At 38.0% G+C, this 23579-nt stretch overlaps 1 protein-coding gene across 2 annotated transcripts in view; it reads right to left on the reverse strand.

Annotated features, from left to right (window-relative positions):
• Window positions 1-23579, reverse strand: part of VAV3 (vav guanine nucleotide exchange factor 3) — a 397859-nt gene that overhangs the window by 304164 nt on the left and 70116 nt on the right. For both annotated transcript variants that reach the window (XM_025385822.1, XM_025385815.1), the window contains exon 2: window positions 3615-3731. In XM_025385822.1, coding sequence (XP_025241607.1) covers window positions 3615-3731 — 117 coding nt within the window. The remainder of the gene's footprint in view (window positions 1-3614; window positions 3732-23579) is intronic.

Below are 23579 nucleotides of genomic sequence, written 5' to 3' on the forward strand. Positions count from 1 at the left end.
CACCCCCCATTCCCCGCTCTGCCCCGACTAGGCCTCAGCAGTCTTAGACAAGAAGTCTCCCTCTTTCAGGAACTTGTTTCAGTATTTAACAACCCTGAAGAGTGAGAGTCATATTTAACTTCACGGCCTCTGCTGACTCTTCAATGAGTTCAAGTTACTAAACTCACTCCTCTTTCCTGTGTGATTAAAAAAAAAAAAAAGTGTAGAAAGCATTTCAAACTATTCTAACTTTTGTTGATGTTGGTGGAGTTGGAAGTGAATTACTACTGAGGAAATAGCTCAATGCTAAGAATTAAAGGTAGCACTGAAAGGCAGATTTATCATAAGCTCTTCTAGAGGAGCCCAAATGGATGCTCTTCACCGTCTCACAAAATACAAATCATTATTTGTGTTAACACTGTTTCCAGGATTTTCCAAAAGAAAACACATCCATATCAAGCCTAAGATTCAAAACAAATTTCCTAAACCCCAAACAGAGGGAGAGCTTGGACAAAGATTAGTGAGCAGAAAACACCACAATGAGAAAAGGGGGAGGAGAATGTAGCTAAGAATTGATTGCATGTGTATAGATGAGAATCGGTGAATCACATGCCTATTTAGAGTTAACAACTTTAACCACCACCGGGCTGCAGACTCATGCAGTATCCTAAATCTTTCCTTTCTTTCTAAAGTATAATTAGATGCCAAGTAACACATCACCTGTGTTTTTTAATTTTATAAATTCCTTTAATTTTCTTCTATAAGTTCATCCTTTTCCCTGACCATCCACAGAGCACTGAGACCCAAAACACAGACAGTGGACAAGAAAAACAGGACTGAGAAGCCAGAGGCCTGAGCTCCAGATCTTGTTCCTCTTCCCAAGCAAGGAGACCCTTGAATCACTATCTAAGCACTTCCTCATGTCTTAGCTTCCTCATCTGAAGAATGTCTTCACAAGATTATGAGAATCAGATGAAGTCAATAATATTAAGCACTCTGAAAACTTCAAATGCTATAAAAACACTAAGTGCTGCTATCATAATTAATACATTCTTTGGCAAAAAGGTGCCAAATACACATGAATTCCAGATTTACCAACGTAGGAATTGAGGCAGAGAGAAGAGCACACATAGATGTTTTTCATTTTAAGTTAATAGAAAATTTAATTAAATCCTAAGGAATGGAGGAAAATAACCTATCCACATCCTGTTAAAATGTATATATTCACGACATCAGAAATCATTTTTCTGCTGAATTAACACTCTATTCACATTTTTTCAACTTCAAAATTTAAAACTACAAGAATTATTTCAGTTCCATTACCCACAAGCTAGGACCTATAAATGGGAAAAATAATAGTACCCACATGTTGGGATTGATGTGCTGATTCCCTCAATATACGCAAAGCACATATTATGTGCTATGTGAATGTTTGCACTATGGTACAGTAGTAGTAGAGAATCAGCTAGACTTGAGTTCAAACTGCTGCTTCAATCCCCAATAGATATGTGATTTGGGATGCAGATTTTCTCATCTGTACAATGAAAACAAAATGTAATACCTACCTCCTAATGATGTCACAATTTTAAAAATTATACATGAAGATTGAAACTGCATATTTTAAGTGTTAAATAGTGTTGGTATTGGCAGTTTTTACTTAGAGTATATAATGCTTAATATTATCAGTGTCGGTAAATTATGAAGTGATATCACAAATTATTTAACTTTCAGTGTTTTCTTTAGATCATACAGTTCTAAAGAGATAGCTACTCCAATCTTGGCAGTAGCAAAATGTAAGTGACTATAATGTAGGCTCAAGTTCTAAACCACAATCTCATGTTTAATTCTGTTTCAGATCTACCACTGCTAAAATATTTTAAGCAGTCAAAAATACATTTATCCTTGAGAAGCATACAGTTTGTGCTTTCACATTCAATTTTTTGTATTATCAACTCTCCTACAAAGCTTCCATTTTCTACTCAATCTAGCATGCAATCTCATTCCAGTAGAACAACACCATGCATTTTAAAGTATTTATATACTTTTCCAACACTTATCAACACCATTTCTTGCAAATTTAAATGAAAAATAAATAGTTCCTTAATGAGCTTTAAAAAGCCAAGACTTTTTCAATTTTCATTTCCCCAATTCATTTTCATTTTTCATTTCCCCAAAAGAGAGGGTGAAAATAAAGGAAAATCAAAGAAGAATTTTTTAAAGGTGCAGGAGGAATAGGGGAAGGATAAAAGAAAAATAAAGCCAGAAATATCTCCAGTGTTTTTCAGGGCCAACAGCTTACAGAAGTGTCCACCTCACCCATGCTTCATGGCCACAGACAAGTATGCTCCCATTTCCTTACTAGGGGCTTGGCTTTCAGTTCCTTGTACTCATTATCATCTTCTATCCTCCATCACTTTTTGGACCCCAAGAACCCCAAGACAGTTAAATCACAGCTTTCCAGAGATTAAAGGAATCTTAGAAACCACATTCTTACCCCCTCCCCCTTCCTTTTGTACAGCTTTCCAAGCTGGCAGGCAGCCTGATACCCGAGAAGGCTGGTGACTTCTAGATCGCAAAATGACCACAGGTTAAGACCAGAGAGAGAACCAGGGCCTTCCCCTCCCCAGGTAGAGTGGCTTCCCCATATGCACTGTATTTCAGCATCAAATTTCTTATATTTCCGTCTCAAGTTTATGCTGTTTAGCAAAGAGCAATCCATTGGTTATTTTCTAATGAAAATATTACATCTCAGAGACCAAAAAATGTGTACTCTCAAACAGCCTTTTGATAAGACACTAGCACCTGAATTACAAGAGTAAGGACAAACTTCTTAATAGCACTAGCTTTTTCCTCCTTATTTGCTTATTTTCATAATGCAATTACATCAGCATGGGCTAAAGTCCTGTCACCTTAATTACCTATTTTATGGCTAGTTACTTGTGAGAGGTTTATGTCCATTCACTTCATAATAAATGACCGTAATTTTTGAAAGGATGATTTGTTTCACTTATTATACACGTGTTTAGTGTGCATACAGATAATAACAGTAAATATTAAAACAATTTCCATGTGAAAAATGTCCTTGAAATCCAACAAATATCTGCTGAAATTCAAGCAACAGAAATTATTCAACAATCTCGAACACTTGAGATTCATGTATTCTCCGAGTCACCTAACCAAGTGTCAAAATAGGGAAAACGACAACATAACATTCTCAACTTCCAAAAATTAGGAGCTTTCAGATATAGAGAAGACTGGAGGAAGAGAATACTGGTTCTTAGGCCTGAGCGCCCAGGGATCAACCTAAAGGGCAGATAATAGTAACCCTACCCTCTGAGGTGACCAGCAGAAAAAAATTATCTCTGGAGAAAAGATTCCCTCCTGTGTATGATTTTAATTACAAAATAATTCTAATCTCATTTGGAAAGTAGATGCTAATTTTTTGGTAGTGTTGTTGTACATGTGTGGTTTTTTTTTTTTTTTTTTTGGTTTTCCTAAGCCATCTACATGTGAAATTTAACTATATAATGCAGATACATAAGCCACTTAAGTCACATGTCCTACCTCTAGATTTGAAACGATTTACTTATATGCATTCCAGTGAAAAAGTAATATTAAAAATGAAGTATAATTACCTTTCCAAAGTCACGAACATCAAACAGGTCAAATGCCTCGAAGAGTTCACTTTTCCTCATTCCAAATGTCTCACAACAGGCCGTGAGAAATGTCCTTATGTTCTTCAAACAGAGAAACTGAGGAATGGAAAAGAGCTGTTAGCACATAGTTAATTATTCTGAAAGCTATCTATCCTCTGGAACACTCAGACTGCTCTAAAAATGACAAGAAAGCATCAAGCAGCCTTTGAGGTTACTTTTCAATTACTCATTCAGCAGTACTGACTGAGCATGCAGTCCCTCTCGGGCACAGGTGATACAGCTGTGACCAAGGCAAATTCTACTCTCGTGAAACTTACATTCTAATATGAAAAGACAGACAAAACAAACAGAGCAACAAACACAAAAAAGCAAGTATTTTTACTTTCATATGACGGTAAGCACAACAGAGAAAAATAAAGCCTGGAGGAGGGATCAGGAGAGTTGGTGGGGTTGGGTGGGGGAACTTAAACAGGATGGTTAGAGAAAGTCTCACAGAGAAGAGAACGGTGGAGCAGAGACCTGAGGTGCAAAAGGAGCAAGCCATGGAGAACCGTAGCACACAACAACCCAGCCTAAAGAAGTGTCCCATACCAAGGTCCTGACACAGAGGCCTCTGAGCGTGTTGAGAAAGGGGTCGATGCAGCAAGGCAGAGTGAGTAATAGGGGAAAAAGGAGGAGAGATGGAAAGCTAGTGGGGTCAGATGATGAAGATCCTTATTGGACAGTTTTTACTCTGACTGATATGGGAGGTCATTGGAGGCCCTGGCCAAAAGGAGGACATAATCTGATGGGTTAAAAAGATCTTTTTGGCCTGTTGTGCTGAATATAGAGTGAAAGGGGCTGCAGCTAGGGTGGAGGCAGGAAAACCAGACAGAAGGCTTTTGCAATATCCCAGGTGAGAGACAACTGTGGGAAGACCAGAGTGTGGTCACTTTTTGACTGTGTTAAATCTGAGAGGCCTATTAGTCATCCAGTAAGTGTGGAGTTCAGGGGATAGGTGTATACTTCAAACAGAAATATGGGAGTCATTAGTGTACAAAGAACTGTTTAACCATGACACTGGCTGAAATGACTTTGGAAAAGAGCAAAGAAGAGACTACCTGGATCAAGAACTGTAAAGGATCAGGAAAAGAGGAGGAGCTCACAAAGGAGTCTTAGTAAGAGTGACCAGTGAGGAAGTAGGAAAACCAGGAGATAGGGTTTTCCTGAAGCCAACTAAAGAAAGTGTTTCTAGATGAAGGAAGTGAAAAACTATATCAGATGCTGCAGATGGCCGACTAGGATTTAGACTAAGTGCTGCCCGTGGATTTTGGCAGTGTGAAAGTCACAGGTACCTTGACAAAAGCAGACTCTATATGGAGGAGTGGGGTGAAAGGCTTCTTGGAGCTGGTTTCAGAGACAACGAGAGAAAAGAAAGTGAAGACAGAATATAGATTCCTGAGTTTTGCTGCAGGGGAGAACAGAGAAATGGTCAAGAGTTTTAAGAAACAGCTGAAGATGCCATGACATGTTTCTGTTTTGATGTGAATAACTTGATAGAGAGGCGAAAGTTGGTCACAAAGGAAAGAGGGACAGTTCCCCAAACGTAGTCTTGATTAGGTGAAGTGGGGAGAGATCAAGTGTTGAAGTGCAGCAGCTGATCTTAGAGAAGAGCATGGTCAGCTCATCCACACTATTAACAGGGAGACAGCAGGGAAGGCAGATGCTATTGACTACTTAAAAAAACAAAATTTAAAATTTGCTTTCAGTGTCTAAAAGACTCACATCCACCTAAGCAAAATACACACATGCCCTAACTGCACTGGCACATATTTTTAAAAATATACACGTGTGAAAACTTTAAATAAATGCATTTTATATGTAAGTTATACCAAAATAAAGTTTAAAAAATGGAAAAAAAACTACTAACCATCAAAAAGTGAGCAACATATTAGCTAATTATTGTGTCTCTGCTTTTTTAAAAGTGTTGCCAGTGTCTTATTTCATTGTTTTGTTTATATTGTTTTTGTTTTTGTTTTTTAATTTGCAGAAAGTATCTTTTTTACTTCATCTATTAATACATTTGAAACATTCGGATTATTCATAGGCTTAACTTAGACACACTTTACCCTTTACAGGAATCATTCTCAGAGGCTTAAATATTTCAGGAGGGATTAAAACCACAAGGGAAGCATCATAAACCCTTTGAAACACAAAGGCAGCAGTTAATCAGCACATGCAGTTACTGCTTTCACTTTAAAAAATTCATAAGAGACCTTTAAGACACAGAATCACTCTGCATGTAGCTCTTCCACACAGAATTGCTTATTTACAGATTAAAAGCCTTGCATTCTGCCAGGAGAGATAATAATTACTCTCTTGGGGATTATGCAACTGCTCTCTTGCAATATTGTTTACATAATTAAGTGCCCAACTCATAGCTCACCAAGGAACAAAGCATAATTGCACATGCCACCCTCCGAAGATTTCTCACCAAACTCAAACTATCCCCACCTGTAAGGAAAGCTGCAGAGGACTTCCACTAAAGGGCTTTGATCACTAATTCAGAAAAGCAAGTATTATCACTAAAAGTTAAAACAATCTGAAATATTACATGCACAGAAGATTTAAAAAGAGGCCTTCCCCTTACTTCTGGAATTCATCTTAAACTTACTTGTCCCTTAACTAGTTCAGTTCTACTAAATTCCACAAATATTTACTGAATTTGAAAGTCACTTATATACTCTCACTTTTCCAGGCAATCCTCAAATTTGGTCACCCCTTTATTTATGTATTTTTCAGTCAACAGTTTTTGAATTCCTACATTACACACATTAGAAATGTTAAAAATGAACAAGACAAAGCTCTTCCTCGAGCTTCTCTATTAAATGTATCAAGAGATTTTCCCAGTGCTCCAAAATGTGAGTAATAATACTAGGCTCACACTTCACTCAATGCTCACAAGTGTTTGGCTCTGCGCACATATAGGAGCAGAGCTGAGGAATAGAGAAAGTGAGCCTGTCAGCCTGCCAGCAGTCCTCTCCAGGCTTTTACCATACTGATTTTTTTCCAGTTTATTTATTTTATTTTTTTGAATTTCAGAACAAAAGTTGAAAGAATAACACAATGAACATTCCATCTACATGCAACAATTGCAACATAGTGCTATACATGCTTTTGCATCTATACCCTTTATATATTTACAAAATTTATTTTGCTGAGCTATTTGAAAATGAATTACAGATAACACTTGACTCCTAAATACTCTGACTCTACATGCAACTCCTGGGAATAAGGACATTTTTCCTACAGATCAACAATATCATTATATCTAAAAAAATTAACAATAATTTCATATTATGTAATATCCATTCAATATTCAAATTTCCTCAATTGCCCACTTTTAGTACTATTTTTTCCCCAGCCTAGGATCCAGTCATGTTTTACCCACTGCATTTGGTGGTTTTACCTTTTCAGTATCTTTTAATCTAAAAATCCTTTTGCCTTTATTCTTCTTTAATGACACTGACTTTTTGAAGAGTCCAGGCTGGTTGTCTCACAAAATGTCCCAAATTCTGCATTTGTTTGGTTGTTTCTTCATGGTATCATTAAACTTATTATTCTTTCACTTGTATGTCCTGTGAATTGAAAGCTAAACCTAGATTCAAATTAAACGGTTTTGATAAAAGTACCTCATACTGTGAACTTCATATTTCATCACATCAGAAGACACAAAATGTTAGGGTATCCCATCGTTACTGAGGCTAAACTCAATCATTTAGTTAAGATGGTTACTGTCACATCTCTCTATTGTAAATGTACGTGTGCCCCCTTGATAGCAGTAAGTAACGCAGGGGTGAAGATGTGGTACCATGTGGCTGTCCTATTTCCCAATAATTTTTCACAATGGGATTAGTATTCCTTGATCATCCTTGCTTCAATTATTCCATAGGAGACTTTAAAATAGTGATTTTTCTAACTCTATCATTCTTTTCTCATTTATATGCTAGTATTCTTTTGTAAAAAACAGAAAAAAAAAAAAAGCTTCCCCTGACCTCCCTTTTTTCTCTTTGTGTAATAATCAATTGCCATGATTACTTTTTTAATACTCATATTGTCCCACATTCGGCCACTGGGAGTCCCTTCAAATTGGTTCAGGTTTCCTTTTGACATAATTAATAATTACATTAATCTTTGTTTAATTGCTTTCTTATATCAAGTTGTCCCAGGCACATCTCACATTTTCGCTACTGTAGTTCTGGAATCAGCCATTTCTCCAAGTAAGTCTTGTTTTCATTTATACAATAAATAGTATTTGGAAACCACCATGCTGCTCCTAGAATACAAGAGCCAATTACATGAGAAGAACAAATACCTCCACCATTTGCTTAAGCAATCTATCACTTGCAACAGAAAGGCTCATATACAAAGGATTGGCCTAAGTGGCATCTAATGTTCCTCTCAGAAAATTCTATAATTTTCTTTGTGGAGTGCATAATAAGCCAACTCTTATCTCACTGTGTTCAGACAAAAAGAAAATTGAGATAACTGAAGAAAACTGATGAATGTATGATTTTATGGCTACCCATGGTGTTTTGGCACAACATTACTCGAGTGTAAGTCTTTTTCCCAGTCTATTCATTCTTTGAGATTAGAAGCTACCTGCTAGACCTTTGAATCATCTGAAGCAGCTTCAAATATACTGCCTTCTGAGACAGTTTATGACTCACAAGGGCAAATCCAGCTCACTGTTTCATAACCATATCTATTTTTGACACAAAAGAAAGTTGTACAACTTTGCTAAATCATCTAACTTATTTACATGAGTTAACTTTAGAATTTGTTAGAATTTAGAATTTCAGTACTTAGAATTAAATAACTTTAAATTTCTTTAAATATTCAATGTATCCATATAGGAGTTGCCAATTAAGGATACACAAAAGTTTAAATAGCCATGCATCCTCATTTAGCAAATATTGATGAGGTGCCTCCTCTGCACTAGGCATAATGAAACTCCATAAAACAAATCCCCAATTGGGTAGTGATTTATTAATATATTAAACAAATGTTAATTGAATAAAAATGCCAAGAACTGGGTACAAGAAAAACAAACACAATCCAGACTCCACCCTCAAAGGCTTATTATAGTCCGACAGAACATACAGACAAGTGAGTCCATGGTTACACAACAGTTTGGCAAGTGCAATGAAGAATACATTCAGATGCTCCTTGAGAGCCCTAGGGTATCAGGGACAGCTTTCCAGAATAACTGATACATGAGGTAAGAAAGGATGAGTGGGAGTCACCTACACAAAGAGAAGGGGTGGCTGGTGTTTAGAAGGCAGAAAGGCAATTTCCAGACTTGTAGTGAGAGGGTGTTCCAAGTAAATGGCAAAGAATGTGCATGAAAGCATGGACCACTTGGGGCAGTGGAATTGGTTGAGATGGACACGTCTCTGGACAAGAGCACTGAGAGAAGGAACAGGAGAGGGGAGTTGGGATGTCCATGGCATGCCAAAGGGATCTTGGCTTTATCCTAGAAGTGATGAGGTTAAAAGGTCTTAATTAGAAAACTGGAGGCCAGGCGCAGTGGCTCACACCTGTAATCCCAATACTTCAGGAGGCTGAGGTGGGCAGATCACCTGAGGTCAGGAGTTCGAGACCAGCCTGGCCAACAAGGCAAAACCTCATCTCTGCTAAAAATGCAAAGATAAGCTGTGTGTGGTGGCGCACGCCTGTAGTCCCAACTACTGGGGAGGCTGAGGCATGATAATCTCTTGAACGTGGGAAATGCAGGTTGCAGTGAGCTGAGATCACCCCCACTGTACTCCAGCCTAAGCGACAAAGTGAGACTCTGTCTGGAAAAAAAAGAAAAGCACCAAAGGAAAGTGGAATACTCAGCTTTGCATTTTATGATTATTGGTGTTGCAGTGACGTTTAAGTGCTTGCTGTGTGTCAAGCTCTATGCTAAATGTTTATGCCACTCAATCCTCACAACAATCCAATCAGGAAAGTTTTAATTTTTTTTAATACATACTGAGGCTTAGAGATTTACCAACATTTACATAACTGCTTTTGCCAAAGTAATGGAGTCAGGATTCAAATCCAGACATTCTGGCTACAGAGCCCATATCCTTAACTACTATGTTATACTAACTCCATTTTTGCAGCATATAGAATTAAATGTTTTTCTTCTTACTAGAGAGATGATGTGGCATAGGAAGACAAGACAAGGACAATCAGGACATTATCATACAATTTAACAAGAAATGATGGGATTTAGACTAGGATAGTAGAAGGAGAAATGGGAAGAACTCTAGGAGATTACATGGAAAAGAAATATTTGGTAATTGATTGACTGTGTGTGGGGAAGCAGTGGGAGAGAAAAGAGAAGACCTGAGAATTATAACTGCACCTCTCTCTGCCTTGGGCACTGGATGGATAGCAGGGCATTCCCTGAAACTGGTAACTTAGCAAATTGGGGGACATAGTGTGTAAAAAGGAGGCCAGGGAGTCAGTTAATTCTTGTCTCCACACAAGCGAATTCCCAGTAATTAGATGTTACCTAGCCTCTCTCTCAGGTATATCCAGTGAAAAGTGATGTATTCTAACAACAAAGCCATGTGTCTTCAACAACCATGCTTAGCCTCTCTGCCTCTTCAGAAGGGCATGAATAGCTTGCTTATTTCAAGGTGAGGAAGGAAAATGGTAGAAAAACACTCAATATCGATGCACATAACTTATGAAGAAGAAAGTTTAACACCATCAAGGTCTAAAACATCCTAAAATTATACATCAGGCCAAAGCTCTCTGGATTAGAAAATGTTTCATAACCAGGTAGCTACTGCAACAGACAAGGCATGAGTAGCTTTTCAAGGTGCAGCCTCCTGTTACCACTTTAATGTTAGCAATACTGATGCTTAAAAAAGGAAACATTTGAAGGTCAGACTGCTAAAGTTCACTACAAAACTCTGATTCACTCCTTTTCCTCTACCCCTTAAAAGTGTATCGTTTCCTTTTTCTCTACGTGCAAAAGGCATCTTGACTTTTCTCGAAGATATGAATGCAAACAGGATGGCTTTCCTTTTTTTATTTGAAAAAATAAACACCAACTTCTCCAAAATTGCTAGCAGTAATGGAATAGTTGTGTTAACTGAGGCAATGGAAGAGGAAAAACCTCTACAGCTTATTGTGAGATGAGTTATTTCAATCCCAACTGAGAAATGACATTTCATGAGAAGGTCGGTGAGTCCTAATAGACCTTCACACCATGTAGATTTTCTAACTTAAATTTGATGAGGCAAGGACCACCCAGAGCCAAGCTGTGTGTTGAAGAAAGAAGTTCTCAGGGTTTCAGAAGAAAGAAGTTCTCAGTAGGACACTTGCTATTGCATTTGAAGGATGGGCCCTGAATTTGAGGGTCTGGTATAATTCAGATTATGAGTGGCCATTATAATAAAATATTTGGCAGTTTTGAAAGGCACCGAAGAGACGACCATGAAGCCGATTTACAAACATTAAGGTACAAGAAGAATTCTCCTTCTTAGCCGAGTCCCAGCTTAGACTTTATCAAGCCTCTCGTTAGTCCTCTTCTCATCATAACTCCTCCTCTATCCCTCTCCAAAGGGCTCAGAACATTCTTTTTTTTTTTTTTTTTTTTTGAGATGGAGTCTTGCTCTGCCGCCCAGGCTGGAGTGCAGTGGCCAGATCTCGGCTCACTGCAAGCTCCGCCTCCCGGGTTTACGCCATTCTCCTGCCTCAGCCTCCTGAGTAGCGGGGACTACAGGCGTCCGCCACCTCGCCCGGCTAGTTTTTTGTATTTTTTAGTAGAGACGGGGTTTCACCGTGTCAGCCAGGATGGTCTCGATCTCCTGACCTCGTGATCCGCCCGTCTCGGCCTCCCAAAGTGCTGGGATTACAGGCTTGAGCCACCGCGCCCGGCCCATTCTTTTTTTAACTGGTAAAGAGGAAGGGGAGGAAGGAACATTATAACATCAAGCTTCTCTCTTCCTGGAGTTTTCTGTTTCTGTCCCTTTCACCATATCTTCTCTATATCTCTCTTTGAAAATTAGGTGAGCTAAATCGTACATCTCCTAGAAATTTAATAAAAGAAAAGGAATTTTTATTTGTATGAGGACCTTATTTGTCCTTTTCCCCTGTGAATCAGTGGGTCCTAACAGAAGGGGCATCATAATCCTCATTCTAAGAAATCATATCTTCAGATGTCCCCTGAATTACAAAATAAGTATGTTACACGTGCTATCAGTTTAGGACTGCACAATATGAAGCTTCAAATTATTTTCATACTGATGCTCATATCACAGTAAATGACGACCCTAAAGGATATGCAGAGAGGACATAAATGGAGAAGGGTTGTTCCTTAGCGCTAATCTTGTGATCAATTCACTAAACCAAAACCTCCCCATTCTCAGCAAATTAAAAGCCAATATTTCTGTTTTGATTATTGTCCAGGCCATAACTCATTTCTAATGGGTAATTTTTTAAGTCATTCGTTCAAAAATACAGTAATTTACCACTTAAAGTTAACAGGGTTTTTTTTTTCACAGTATTCAATGATAATGTACTTCCATGAGTTATACGTAATTATATTGAAATGGCTAAGCTCATAAATGCAGGGCTAAATTGTAAAAACGCATGCACCCTCTTTGCTCTGCAGCACCTGGCTCACACCTGCTATGGTAATAACTGTACTTGACTATAATATATCTGTCTGACCACATAGTGCCCTATGATACAGTAAATATTTGAGAGTAAAGAATACATCTATATTGTCTTTGTATCCTAAAGCCTTTATAGCACATACACGTTTTCAAATAAATTGATGAATGAATCCTGATGCAGTTTATCTCTAGGAAAAATTAAATGCAACCATTCCTTAGTAGTCAGGGAACTCAGTAAAATTTCACATTAAATTGTCATCATATCCTCTTATTTCAATGTTAATAGAGCAATGTGTCTTTTTAAAGTTATCTAAGAACATTTTTAGAAGTGATGTTAATATTGATAAATAATATCAATAAAGATTTTAAATTATTAGGCAATTACATTCATAAGCACGATCTTTAATCTGTGTTTCCTGCCTCTGGTGTGTGTTCAGTGGGAAATTGCCAACTGATTTTCAGGGGCCCTTGGCCAGCAGTCACCATAACACACACACACAAGCCCTCTGCTGCTTTCAACAGCCCTTGTCCTTATAAGAGGGAGCGCTGCACCCCTCTCCCTTGGCAGAAACTTAGAAACTCAGTTTCAAAGGTTTCTCTGTCAACCCCTGCATTAGCCTCTGGACACAGAAAAGGAAAACAAGGAGCATCTTTACGCCTCCTTTTGTGTTTTCAGTCTTTGCACTAAAAAACTGAATACCTGGGAAGTGCAGAGGTCAAAGTTAGCCTGAATCATCTATTTTCCTAAGTTAATTAACCTGCTAATGAAAGTGGTGCATATCACTGCCTTTAGTGAAAGAAAGTAGCACTCAACTATTTTGTTAGCCGGAAGACAGCTAGCTCAAAGCAAGCCAGAGATGGGGCCCAGTTTACAAAAAAAAAATAAAAGTTAAAAAGAATAAGACCTAGTATTTGATAGCACAACAGGGGGACTATAGTCAATAATAATTTAACTGTACATATTAAAATAACTAGAAGAGTACAATTGGGCTGTTTATGTCACAAAGGATGTTTGAGGGGACAGATCCCCAATTTTCCATGATGCGATTATTATACACTACATGCCTGTACCAAAATAACTCATGCACCCCATAAACACATACACCTACTATGTACCCCCCAAAATTAAAAATAAATTATTTATTATTATTATTGAGACAGGGTCTTTCTAGCTCTGTCGCCCAGGCTGGAGTGCAGCGGTGCAATCTCAGTTCACTGCAGCCTCAATCTGATCTCATGGGATCAAGTGATCCTCCCACCTCAGTCTCTAGACTAGCTGGGACTACAGGCATGCACCACCATGCCTCACTAATTTATTTTTTATTTTATTGTAGAGATGAGGTCTCACTGTGTTTCCCAGTATGGCCTTGAACTCTTGGGCTCAAATGATCCTCCCACCTTAACCTCCCAAAGTGCTGGGATTATAAGCCATGCCTGGCCCAAAAAATTAAACAATTTTTTAAAATATAAAAAATATAAAAATTTTTTTCTGTATACTTTCTATGTAGAAATAACCAACGAAACCAGTGTTTAAACTGCTGCTCAGATCAGCAAAGCACCTAGCACTAGACTAGGCAACCTATCCTCCCCTCTTCCTTCCCCCAACTACAAAGGAGAACACCACTTTCTTTCTCAATGCCTTTCAGCAGGCTTCTTCTCTACCCTTCTACCCTGAATCACTTTAAAAATATAAAAAATATAAAAATATAAAAATTTTTTAAAATATGGCACAATCTACATTCCAAAGAAAGCTTGCAAGGTTCGCTACTTAGGGTATGGAAAATAAGCATTTCTTTCTACACACGTGATAAGGAAGTAGTAGAATACAGTGACTAAAGTGAGGATTTTGGTATCAGTGGAAATAGTGGTGGTTTAACAATATTAATGTCAGCAGTAAAAATAACAGTGGAATAGAAGTAGTGGTAATAATTGGACTAGCAGTGGTGGTAATAATTACTAGCAATAGTAATGTCAGCAATAGACATAACAGTGGAATAGAAGTAGTGGTAATAATTGGACTAGCAGTAGCCGATTAATGCAAGGCTTTTAATCTGCTTTTTAAACAGCCATAACAGTATATATAGCTCCTTCTGCCTAAACCAGTTTTTTTCCTGTAGGAAGATCACTGTCCTGGTTCAACACACATGGTCCTGGTTCAAGCCCTGTTGTCTTACCACAATTATTGCTAGTGTCCCTTTCTTTAAAAAAATTTGTTTTGGACAATAAATTATATAGTCATTCTTCATTTCTTTTTTCTCTACCTGGAGTATTTCTCATTCTTCACGCCATTACATTTCTGTGTTAAGCCTTGCATGGCAACTATGGGTAGTGATAGTCATTCTCTCCTCTCAGATATTTACTACTTTTATCAAACATCTTTCATAAAATCTACCCAATTGCATACTATTATACAGTAACAGATTTCTGAGGTTTTTTGGGCACTGTTATATGCCCTGAAAATAGCCTGCTACATGGCAAGTGACATACACATACACATACACACACACACACACACACACTACACCACACAGGAGAACTTGGAACAAAAGACCTGGATGCAAATCCTGGCTCTGCCATCAAGAATTGTGGGCCATAAGGAGGTAATTTACTGTAGTCATTAAAAATGAGCCCAGGAGTCAGACCCACCCACTGGTGCTGGGTAGGTGAATTTAGGAAGGTTACTTACCTTCTCTAAGCCCCAGATTGTAAAATGTAGATGGTCCTATCTTTAAATTTACATAAAATTTGGAGATGATGTTAAATTCAGAGGCGTGTGCGTGCAGAGAGAATATCAATTAGGTAGAAATACAGACAGAAAATAGAATGTAATTTAGTACAGAGAAACAGTGACTGATATATATGAAATAATTTTGTTTCAAAGTGAATCAGGGTAGGCCGGGCCCAGTGGCTCATACCTGTAATCCCAGCACTTTGGGAGGCCAAGGCGGCTGGATCACTTGAGGTCAGGAGTTCAAGACCAGCCTGGCCAACACAGTGAATCCCCTTCTCTACTAAAAACACAAAAATTAGCCAGGTGTGTTGGCGGGCACCTGTAATCCCAGCTACTCGGGAGTCTGAGGCAGGAGAATTGCATGAACCTGGGAGGTGGAGGTTGCAGTGAGCCTAGGTTGCACCACTGCACTCCAGCCTGGGCCACAAGAGAGAAACTCCATCTCCAAAAATAAAAATAAAAATAAAAATAAATAAAAAGTGACTCAGGGTAAAAGGGTAGAGAAGAAGCCTGCTGAAAGGCATTGAGAAAGAAAGTGGTGTTCTCCTTTGTAGTTGGGAGAAGGAAGAGGGGAGGGTAGGTTGCCTAGTCTAGTGCTAGGTGTTTTGCTGATCTGAGCAGCAGTTTAAACACTGGTTTCGTTGGTTATTTCTACATAGAAATTATACAGGCCAACTTTTTCTGAAGTTGAAATCACTTGTGGGGAATGTTGCACTTTGTTTTTAGTTGACTACAGATTACCTCTTTCAATAAAGAAGATATCACAGTATAGGGTTAATAACAGCATTCTCTGATGTATTTGATTATGCCAGTAGGCATAATAATACAAGATTATAAAGTAACCATTAATCCTTTCATTTTACTTTATATAGAAGAATTAACATAGTATTCCTAAGTCTGATCTTAATGATACTTTACAAAATAACCACCCCCCCTCAATTTTTGGATAGAACCAAAACAGCCCAGCTGGAAGCCAGAAAAATTGTTATTTTGTAAAATTAATAATTATTTCAAGTTTAACGATGCATCCTTCCTACTTAACTGTAACAAAAATGACAAAGCAGAAAATGAACTAGAAAAAATTAAATATGTGCCAGAAAAATTATTATGTATTTAGTTTGGGTAAGGAGATCAAAGTACCTGTGGGTCATGAAACATCAGAGAGGGCCAAGTATCTGAGCAGGGGTTGGTGTTGGTGTATGGGTTGGGGTATCATAGTGGTACCATTCAGAAGTGGCACTTATACACCCTGGCTTTCTGTGAACAGTAATCAAGGGTTTTGAACTGAAAATTAAGACACAAGCTTAATAAAAGATTTTTTAAAACTTTCTGAATATGAAAGGCAATATGAGGGATGTAATTTGGATATTCAAATACGGGTATTCTGGGGGCATTTATCATGGAGATAGAAGGACCAAACAGTGGAATTTACATTTCATAGAAGATTCATAAAAAGCCAGAATGAATGGTTGCTGATTTTACGTATTGGGCAGATTTCTATCCCAAAGAATAATTCTTGTGATATTTGATACAACTGTGATGCAATGATTTAAAATCAGATTACATTTATTTATGAGAGTATTATTGATATTGCTGTTTTTAACAACATGCACTGGTGGGTCACTGTAGTCAAAAGAAAACACTAAATTCAGTCCATGATTGAAGCCATTAAGATCAAAGTTGACTGAAGTGTGTCTGCCATGCGGGTAAGAGCGCAGTCCTCATGGCTACTGCTCCCTGCCAGGTTGGACAGAGTCTCCTCGAGTAAAGGGTGGGGCCTGGGGCTTGGGTTGGCCCAGAGCCCTAGAGTTGAGAGCAAACCATGGAGAAGTTCTCTTTGACTAGTGAAAACATACTAACAAGTGTTTCATCTATTTCTAGTTTAACTTAACAACTTATATTTACTTTCTTGTTTTACTTTACAGACTTACTTTGTTTGTTTCCTTGCCTTTGAATAGAAATACAATTGGCAGAACGTTTGTTAATGTAATGCTTTTGGATGTGTTTTTGTTGTATTTAAAAAAAAAAAAAAAAACCTTTTTCTAATAGTTTTTCTTTCCCATGACAAATGTAGGTTTTCGTTTCATTTTTATTTTGCAAATTTGAGTTTATTCTAAACACTGCAGATCAGCAGCAGATATAAAAGCATGAACTCCTGGGTGGGGGTGTGCTGCTGGGGAGAGCAAAGGGTGAGGAATGGAAGAGTTTGACAGAAGTTTCCAGCATGAGTAGAATTGAAGGAAGAAAGTACAAGTTTGTACAAACCTAGATGAATAAGATTCACAGGAAGGGAAAAGCTATTTTGGAAACTACCCACTATACAGAACCCATCCACTTAGAATTCTTAAAGCTTGGGGGGTAACACCAAATAAAGGAAGTCCTCAACTTTGTTTGTTCCAACAATTTAAGTTGGTTGTAGCATGTTTTCCCAAGCAATGGTGCCCTGCCAGGCGTTTCTTAGAGTGGAACACAAGTCTGGATAAGTGGCAGGTGCCTGCAGTCCAGTCCTAAGGCTGCTGTAAAACCCCTCCCTGAGAGGCTGTGTAGCATGGCAGGGAGGGGTGCTGGCAGGGGCAGCGGATTTGACTCTACACTTATTAGCTCCATAGCTTTGGGTTATTTGTGGCATCTCAGTTTCATTATGGACAGAATGGAATAATGGCGTCATCTTCATCGGACTATGTATATTAACTGAGATACTCCATGGCAAGTTCTTAGTGTCATACCTGGGACATATGTCAATACTGTAAGTTGTTTGCAGGAGGCAGGGTCATTGCTGTGAGGCATTACCTTGTCCTTATGGAGAAATTAATTCTGACTTCCAGTTGAATTACTGCATTTCCTCCAAAATTTTGGCCAGGCCTTTGCATGTGTTAGTCCCCTTGCTTCTCAGCATACTGTTTCTCATGACCTTTTTGTTCTTCCTTGGATGTGCAGTTCAGCCACTTCCTTGTAGATATGAATCTTCCTTCATTGGAACTAAACCTAGTGTTACACTGGGATTGACATGTCCTGTTCATGTGTTTCTCTCCTTCACAAGATTATCATCCCCTTCAGGACAGAACCTGTAGCTCCCAGTTCCCTAGTTTGGGACAGTCTGCCATATAGGAGACATGGTTGTTAAAGGCATGGTTTGGGAGCCAACAGCCTGGGTTAGAACCTTGCCCCATCACTTACTGGCTATGTGACGTAGGGCCAATTGTTTTAACTGGCTGTGCCCCAGTGGCTTTGTCTGTAAACGGGAATTGTAACAGTACTTACCTGATACAGGTAAGTATTGTTACAAGACAAGGGCAGGTTAAATGAGGAGGAAGAGACTTAGGTTTGAAGAGGTGGGTAGGCAGGTAAATGTACCTCCTACATTTATAGATAATTATCTTTCTGTAGGTTTGTTATGCTTGACTATTCCATGTTCTCCCAGTGATGATTTTCCAGTTACTTATCAATTTACTCATGAGGAATTAAAATGTAATTTTTTTTACTGTATTTTTCTTTTTTTTTTAACAGTACTTTTTAAATAAGTTGTGGTGAGGAGAGTTCAAATTACAGTATAATAGAATTCATTTAGTGAATTGATGTAGCATTAGCATTAGTCTGCTGTTAGCATATCATATAGCAGTATTATCCAGTTAAGGAAAAATATTCCATCTCAAAAAATAAAAAATAAAAGAAATAAAAGCGACAGACTTATGTATCACCACAGACTTTTCCCTCATTTTGAATGTTGTACCCTAATGAGTAACAATCCCACTAATGAGGAACAACCCCAGCTCCCCTCCTCCTGGGGCGAGGCATGCATGGCAATTCTTGTTTCCTGCTTCATAGGGAGCTGTTTTCTTGGCTGGTGTGCCATTCTGAAGCTCCTCTGCCTTGGAAGGGCAGTCCATTTCTAGCCTAGATACCCTCCATGCTTGTATTATCAGTTGTTACCACTGTCCCAGTTTCCACTGATGGTCCTGGTTCAAACCCTGTTGTCCTACCACAATTATTGCTAGTGTCCCTTTCTTTAAAAAAAAAAAAAAAAAAAAAAATCTCATTTGGACAATAAATTGCATAGTCATTCTTCAATTCTTTTTTCTCTACCTGGAGTATCCCTTATTCTTCATGCCGTTACATTTCTGTGTTAAGCCTTGCATGGCAACTCCAGGTAGTGATAGTCATTCTCTCCTCTCAGATGTTGTATCATTTTAATCAATATCTTTCACAAAATCTACCAAATTCTATACTAACAGAATTGAGGTTTTTGGTCATTATTGTATGTCCTGATCATGGTCTACTACAAGGTAAATGAGATACATACACACACACACAACATACAGGTGAAGAAAACTAGGAACAAAAGACCTGGATGCAAATCCTGGCTCTGCCACCAAGAACTATGTGACTAGAAGGAGGTAACTTAGCATAGTCATTAAGAAAGGGCTCACTGGGGGCGGGCACGGTAGCTCATGCCTGTAAACCCAGCACTTTGGGAGGCCAAAGCGGGTGGATCACCTGAAGTCAGGAGTTCAAGACCAGCCTGGCCAACGTGGTAAAACCCCATCTCTACTAAAAATACAAAAATTAGCCAGATGTGGTGATGTGCGCCTGTAAGCCCAGCTACTTGGGAGGCTAAGGCAGGAGAATTGCTTGAATCCAGGAGGCAGAGGTTGCAATGTGCCGAGACCGCACCATTACACTCCAGCCTGGGGGACAGAGCAAGACTCTATCTCAAAAAAAAAAAAAAAAAAAAAGAGCTCAGGGGTCAGACCAGGCTGCTTTCAAGTCACCCATGCACTAGCTAGGTACACTTGAAAGGTAACCTATCCTTTTAAGCTCCAGACTATAAAATGTAGATGATTCTCTCTTCCTTATAGGATAGTATTTAGTCTAGTGAAATTACGAATGTCAAGCATAATTTTAAGAAGCAGTAAGTTTTCACTAAATATTACTTATTGCTAATGATAATAAAATGATAAATCATGAAATACAAATATATCTCTAATTTTATGTGACTAATATGTTATAATGGCATGCCATTGTTAGCAGAATTGTCACTATTTGGCAATCGTTTAACCCATGAGAGTCTTGGTTTGTCCTTTTATAATATGGAGAAAATTACATTTTCCTTAAAGGACTTGTATTAGGTGAGATAACCTATGAGAAATCTAAGTTTCATTAATTGATTGCATCATTAAGCACTGACTAAGTGCCCATTATGTACTAGGTGCCACTTTAAGTACAGGCTGAGTACAAGACTAGATGCTAAAGATACAAAGAGAAGATAGGTTGTTTCCCAAGGAGTTCACAGTCCAACGAGCAGCATTTAACCTGAAGGAGTTGTACAAATGCAAGTATCATTGCCATCTCCTCACTCCCCTGTAAATTTCCTTTTCTGATTTTTTCTGATTCTCCTTGCCCTTTTATTTTTTTTATTTTTAGTTTCTTTAACCAACATTTCATCTTAGATACCTGAATTCAGGCAAAAACTAAAAAATTAGTTACAAAAAAAATGATGTAGACTCCTCTATATCTATATATAAAGACTACAATAAATTTGCTACATCATCATGTATCCATTAAAAATTATAGGCATTCTAAAATTATTTTGTGAGTATTTTTCCCTGAATTTCTGAAAATCAAGTATTAAGTTTGCTCATGTCATAGTCTCCATGCCCTCAAGTCTAAAGAAGACAAAGAACCTTTTTCTTGGCTAGATTTCCCCCTATTGCTATATCCATTTTGAATTCAGCAATAATATTTCAACAATAACTGCCCACTCCTTTCCCATGTGCCCATTTGTATGGGGTTTAACACCAGGCTGAGCACTAACTGGCCTCCAGCTCATGACTAATAAAAATCATCCTCTAGATGATTCTGGAAACAGTTAAAATAGGTCAACTAAAATCAGAGAATGCAAGAATTAAAAATATACACAGAGTAAAAAACTTGGTCAAGTTGCTAAAGCTCCAGTGTCAACTTACAAAAATAATAATACACAGTGAGATGTTCCTATAGCCAGTTATTCTGTCACGAACATTTTCATTTTTAGCAGTATAACTTTATTTAGTGACTTATTTTTCAGCAAGATTATATAACATTTAAAATGATTTTCTATAAATACTTTGCTACACTCAATTTTAAACATTTGCTCCTTTTTAAAGTTTGATTTTTATACATCTAGGAAAATACTTTTCCCCAAAGAACCCATCTCCAACTTTATAATAAAAATCACAGGGTTAAAGTGTTTACTTAAAAGTAATCTACTTTTACAAGCCTGTGTGTTTGTATTAGTGCGTTTTCATGCTGCTGATAAATACCTGAGACTGGGTAATTTATGCAGCAAGAAGAGTTTAATGGACTTCCAGTTTCAAGTGGCTGGGGAGGCCTCACAATCATGGTGGAAGGCAAGGAAGAGCAAGTCACGTCTTACATGGATGGCAGCAGGCAAAAAAAGCTTGTGGAGGGAAACTCCCCTTTATAAAACCATCAGATCTCGTGAGACTTATTCACTCTCATGAGAACAGCACAGGAAATACCTGCCCTCATGATTCAATTACCTCCCACCAGGTCACTCCCACAACATGTGGGAATTTAAGATGAGATTTGGGTGGGGAAACAGCCAAACCATATCAATATTCTTCTGAGCAAGGTTATAAGAAACTTATTTTTTAAAGATCAAGCATTAAATATGGCATTGTTCTTCTTCACCATATCTAACTTTTTTCCTAGGTAGGCTATTATGTTCATGAATATCCCCATAAGATCCCAAAACAGGAAAACTCTTTCATGAAATAAATGTCAGGGCTACCTCTGTGCAAGAACAAGGCATCATGATTTGCCACCAACACATCAGTTCTGTAAAGAAAGACTCCTGGCAAGTGAAGGTAAGTAGTATCACTCAAAGCACACACACAATACTGATTGGGGCTGCAACAATCAATGACTACCAATGCCATCCCTCAAAAGCATCCTTGTAAATAGTTACATTATTTCCTATAATTGACTGTAAATGGACACTCCTTACCTAGGCAAGAATTTTCATTAAAGCTCATATTCCAAATAATGGTATATGTTTATTAATTTAAATTTTCATGCAGATCACTTTGAGAAAAGATTTCATTCAGTAGATCTCGCTGCAGACAGCAAATTTTAAAGCTAGATAAAAATGCAATTTTCACTACTCAAAGAAGAAAAGGTAGAAGGAAAAAAGGCAGAAATGTAAACTGGCAACAATTTATTAAGTAAAATGTCTTTCTCTTAGGACAGATATCTTCCTGACTACAGCAAGTTTCAGTATAAGTTCTCAGACATCACAATTAAAACAAGTTGAAATCTCATAATAAGGGAAGTGATACAAATCTCATTAGACAAGAAATGTCATTATGATGAAATTAAGTGTTTAGAAAAACAACATGATTCCTAAATCTTGGCAGGCAGCTCCCAAAAAGAAAGACATAAAGAGACAATATGGTTATATTACACTCTCTATAATTAAAGACAATAAATGCTTTCCTAATAATTCTTAACTTTTAAAAATGGCAGATATAAATACTACAAGGTGTTACCTGCAAACTGTAGAACACTGACTGAAAGACAATTTTTAAACTATTTGCTCACTATTTGATGCAATTATCAAATGTACCTCCCCAAACATTTCCCACATAGAAGTACCCCTAATAACAGAGGAGAATAAATGCACATTCCTGGTGTTCTGGTTGCCTGAAGTGGCCTGGTCTATCACACAGCTAGAATTTCTTTATCATATGTAAATTCTGCTTACTATTCTCTCAGGTAGTCATGTGTGCTTTAACACAAAAGGTGTTGTAAATTATTTACAACAGATCTCAGCCCCTCTCATCTCCACTGCCAAAGCCTCCCATGAATTCTGCTGTCCACCCAAATGCTTAATGAGAGAAGCTGGGGGAGTGAGGAAAAATCAAGAGGAAGAGACTGAGTTTCTTGTCCAAGTCAGTTTGGGACTAAGAGGAAAAAAAAAAAAGAGCTATGGGAAGCAGGAGCAGGAACACAGGGCTGCAATGACCATGACAATGTAAGCCCCAAGCCTTCAGAAATTTGTTGGAAAAGGAACTGGACTCTCACCCACAGGACGTGAGTGGGGAACAAAAGTCAATTTTATTTCCTCAAAGGTGTAGAAAACCATGGCTAACATTTGTATTCCACTTACATTGTACTTATAAAGGTACTTTTTCACAATGCCTGTCATCTGCTGTTATAAAAAATAATGCAGGAATCTGAAAAATAATAATTAGTAGAACTAACACTTATAAAGGTGTTACTCTGTCAGGCACTATTCTAAGCAATCTTATCCAGTTCTCACAGCTATCCCCGTTTTACAGATGAGGAAACAGGGGCAGAGAGATGTTAAATACTTGCCCAATGTCATACAGCCAATAGTTAGAGGAGGTGGGATTCAAACTGAGGGAGCCTGGCTTCACAGTTACTAAACTATGAAGTTACTAAACACCTCACTATACCTTTAGACTACCCAATGACACAGGAAAGAAAAACTGGTATTATGGGCCATGTCACTGATTTCGGTATACTTGTAAA

This window comes from Theropithecus gelada, chromosome 1 (genome assembly GCF_003255815.1).
Source record: "Theropithecus gelada isolate Dixy chromosome 1, Tgel_1.0, whole genome shotgun sequence".
Lineage (NCBI taxonomy): Eukaryota > Metazoa > Chordata > Mammalia > Primates > Cercopithecidae > Theropithecus > Theropithecus gelada.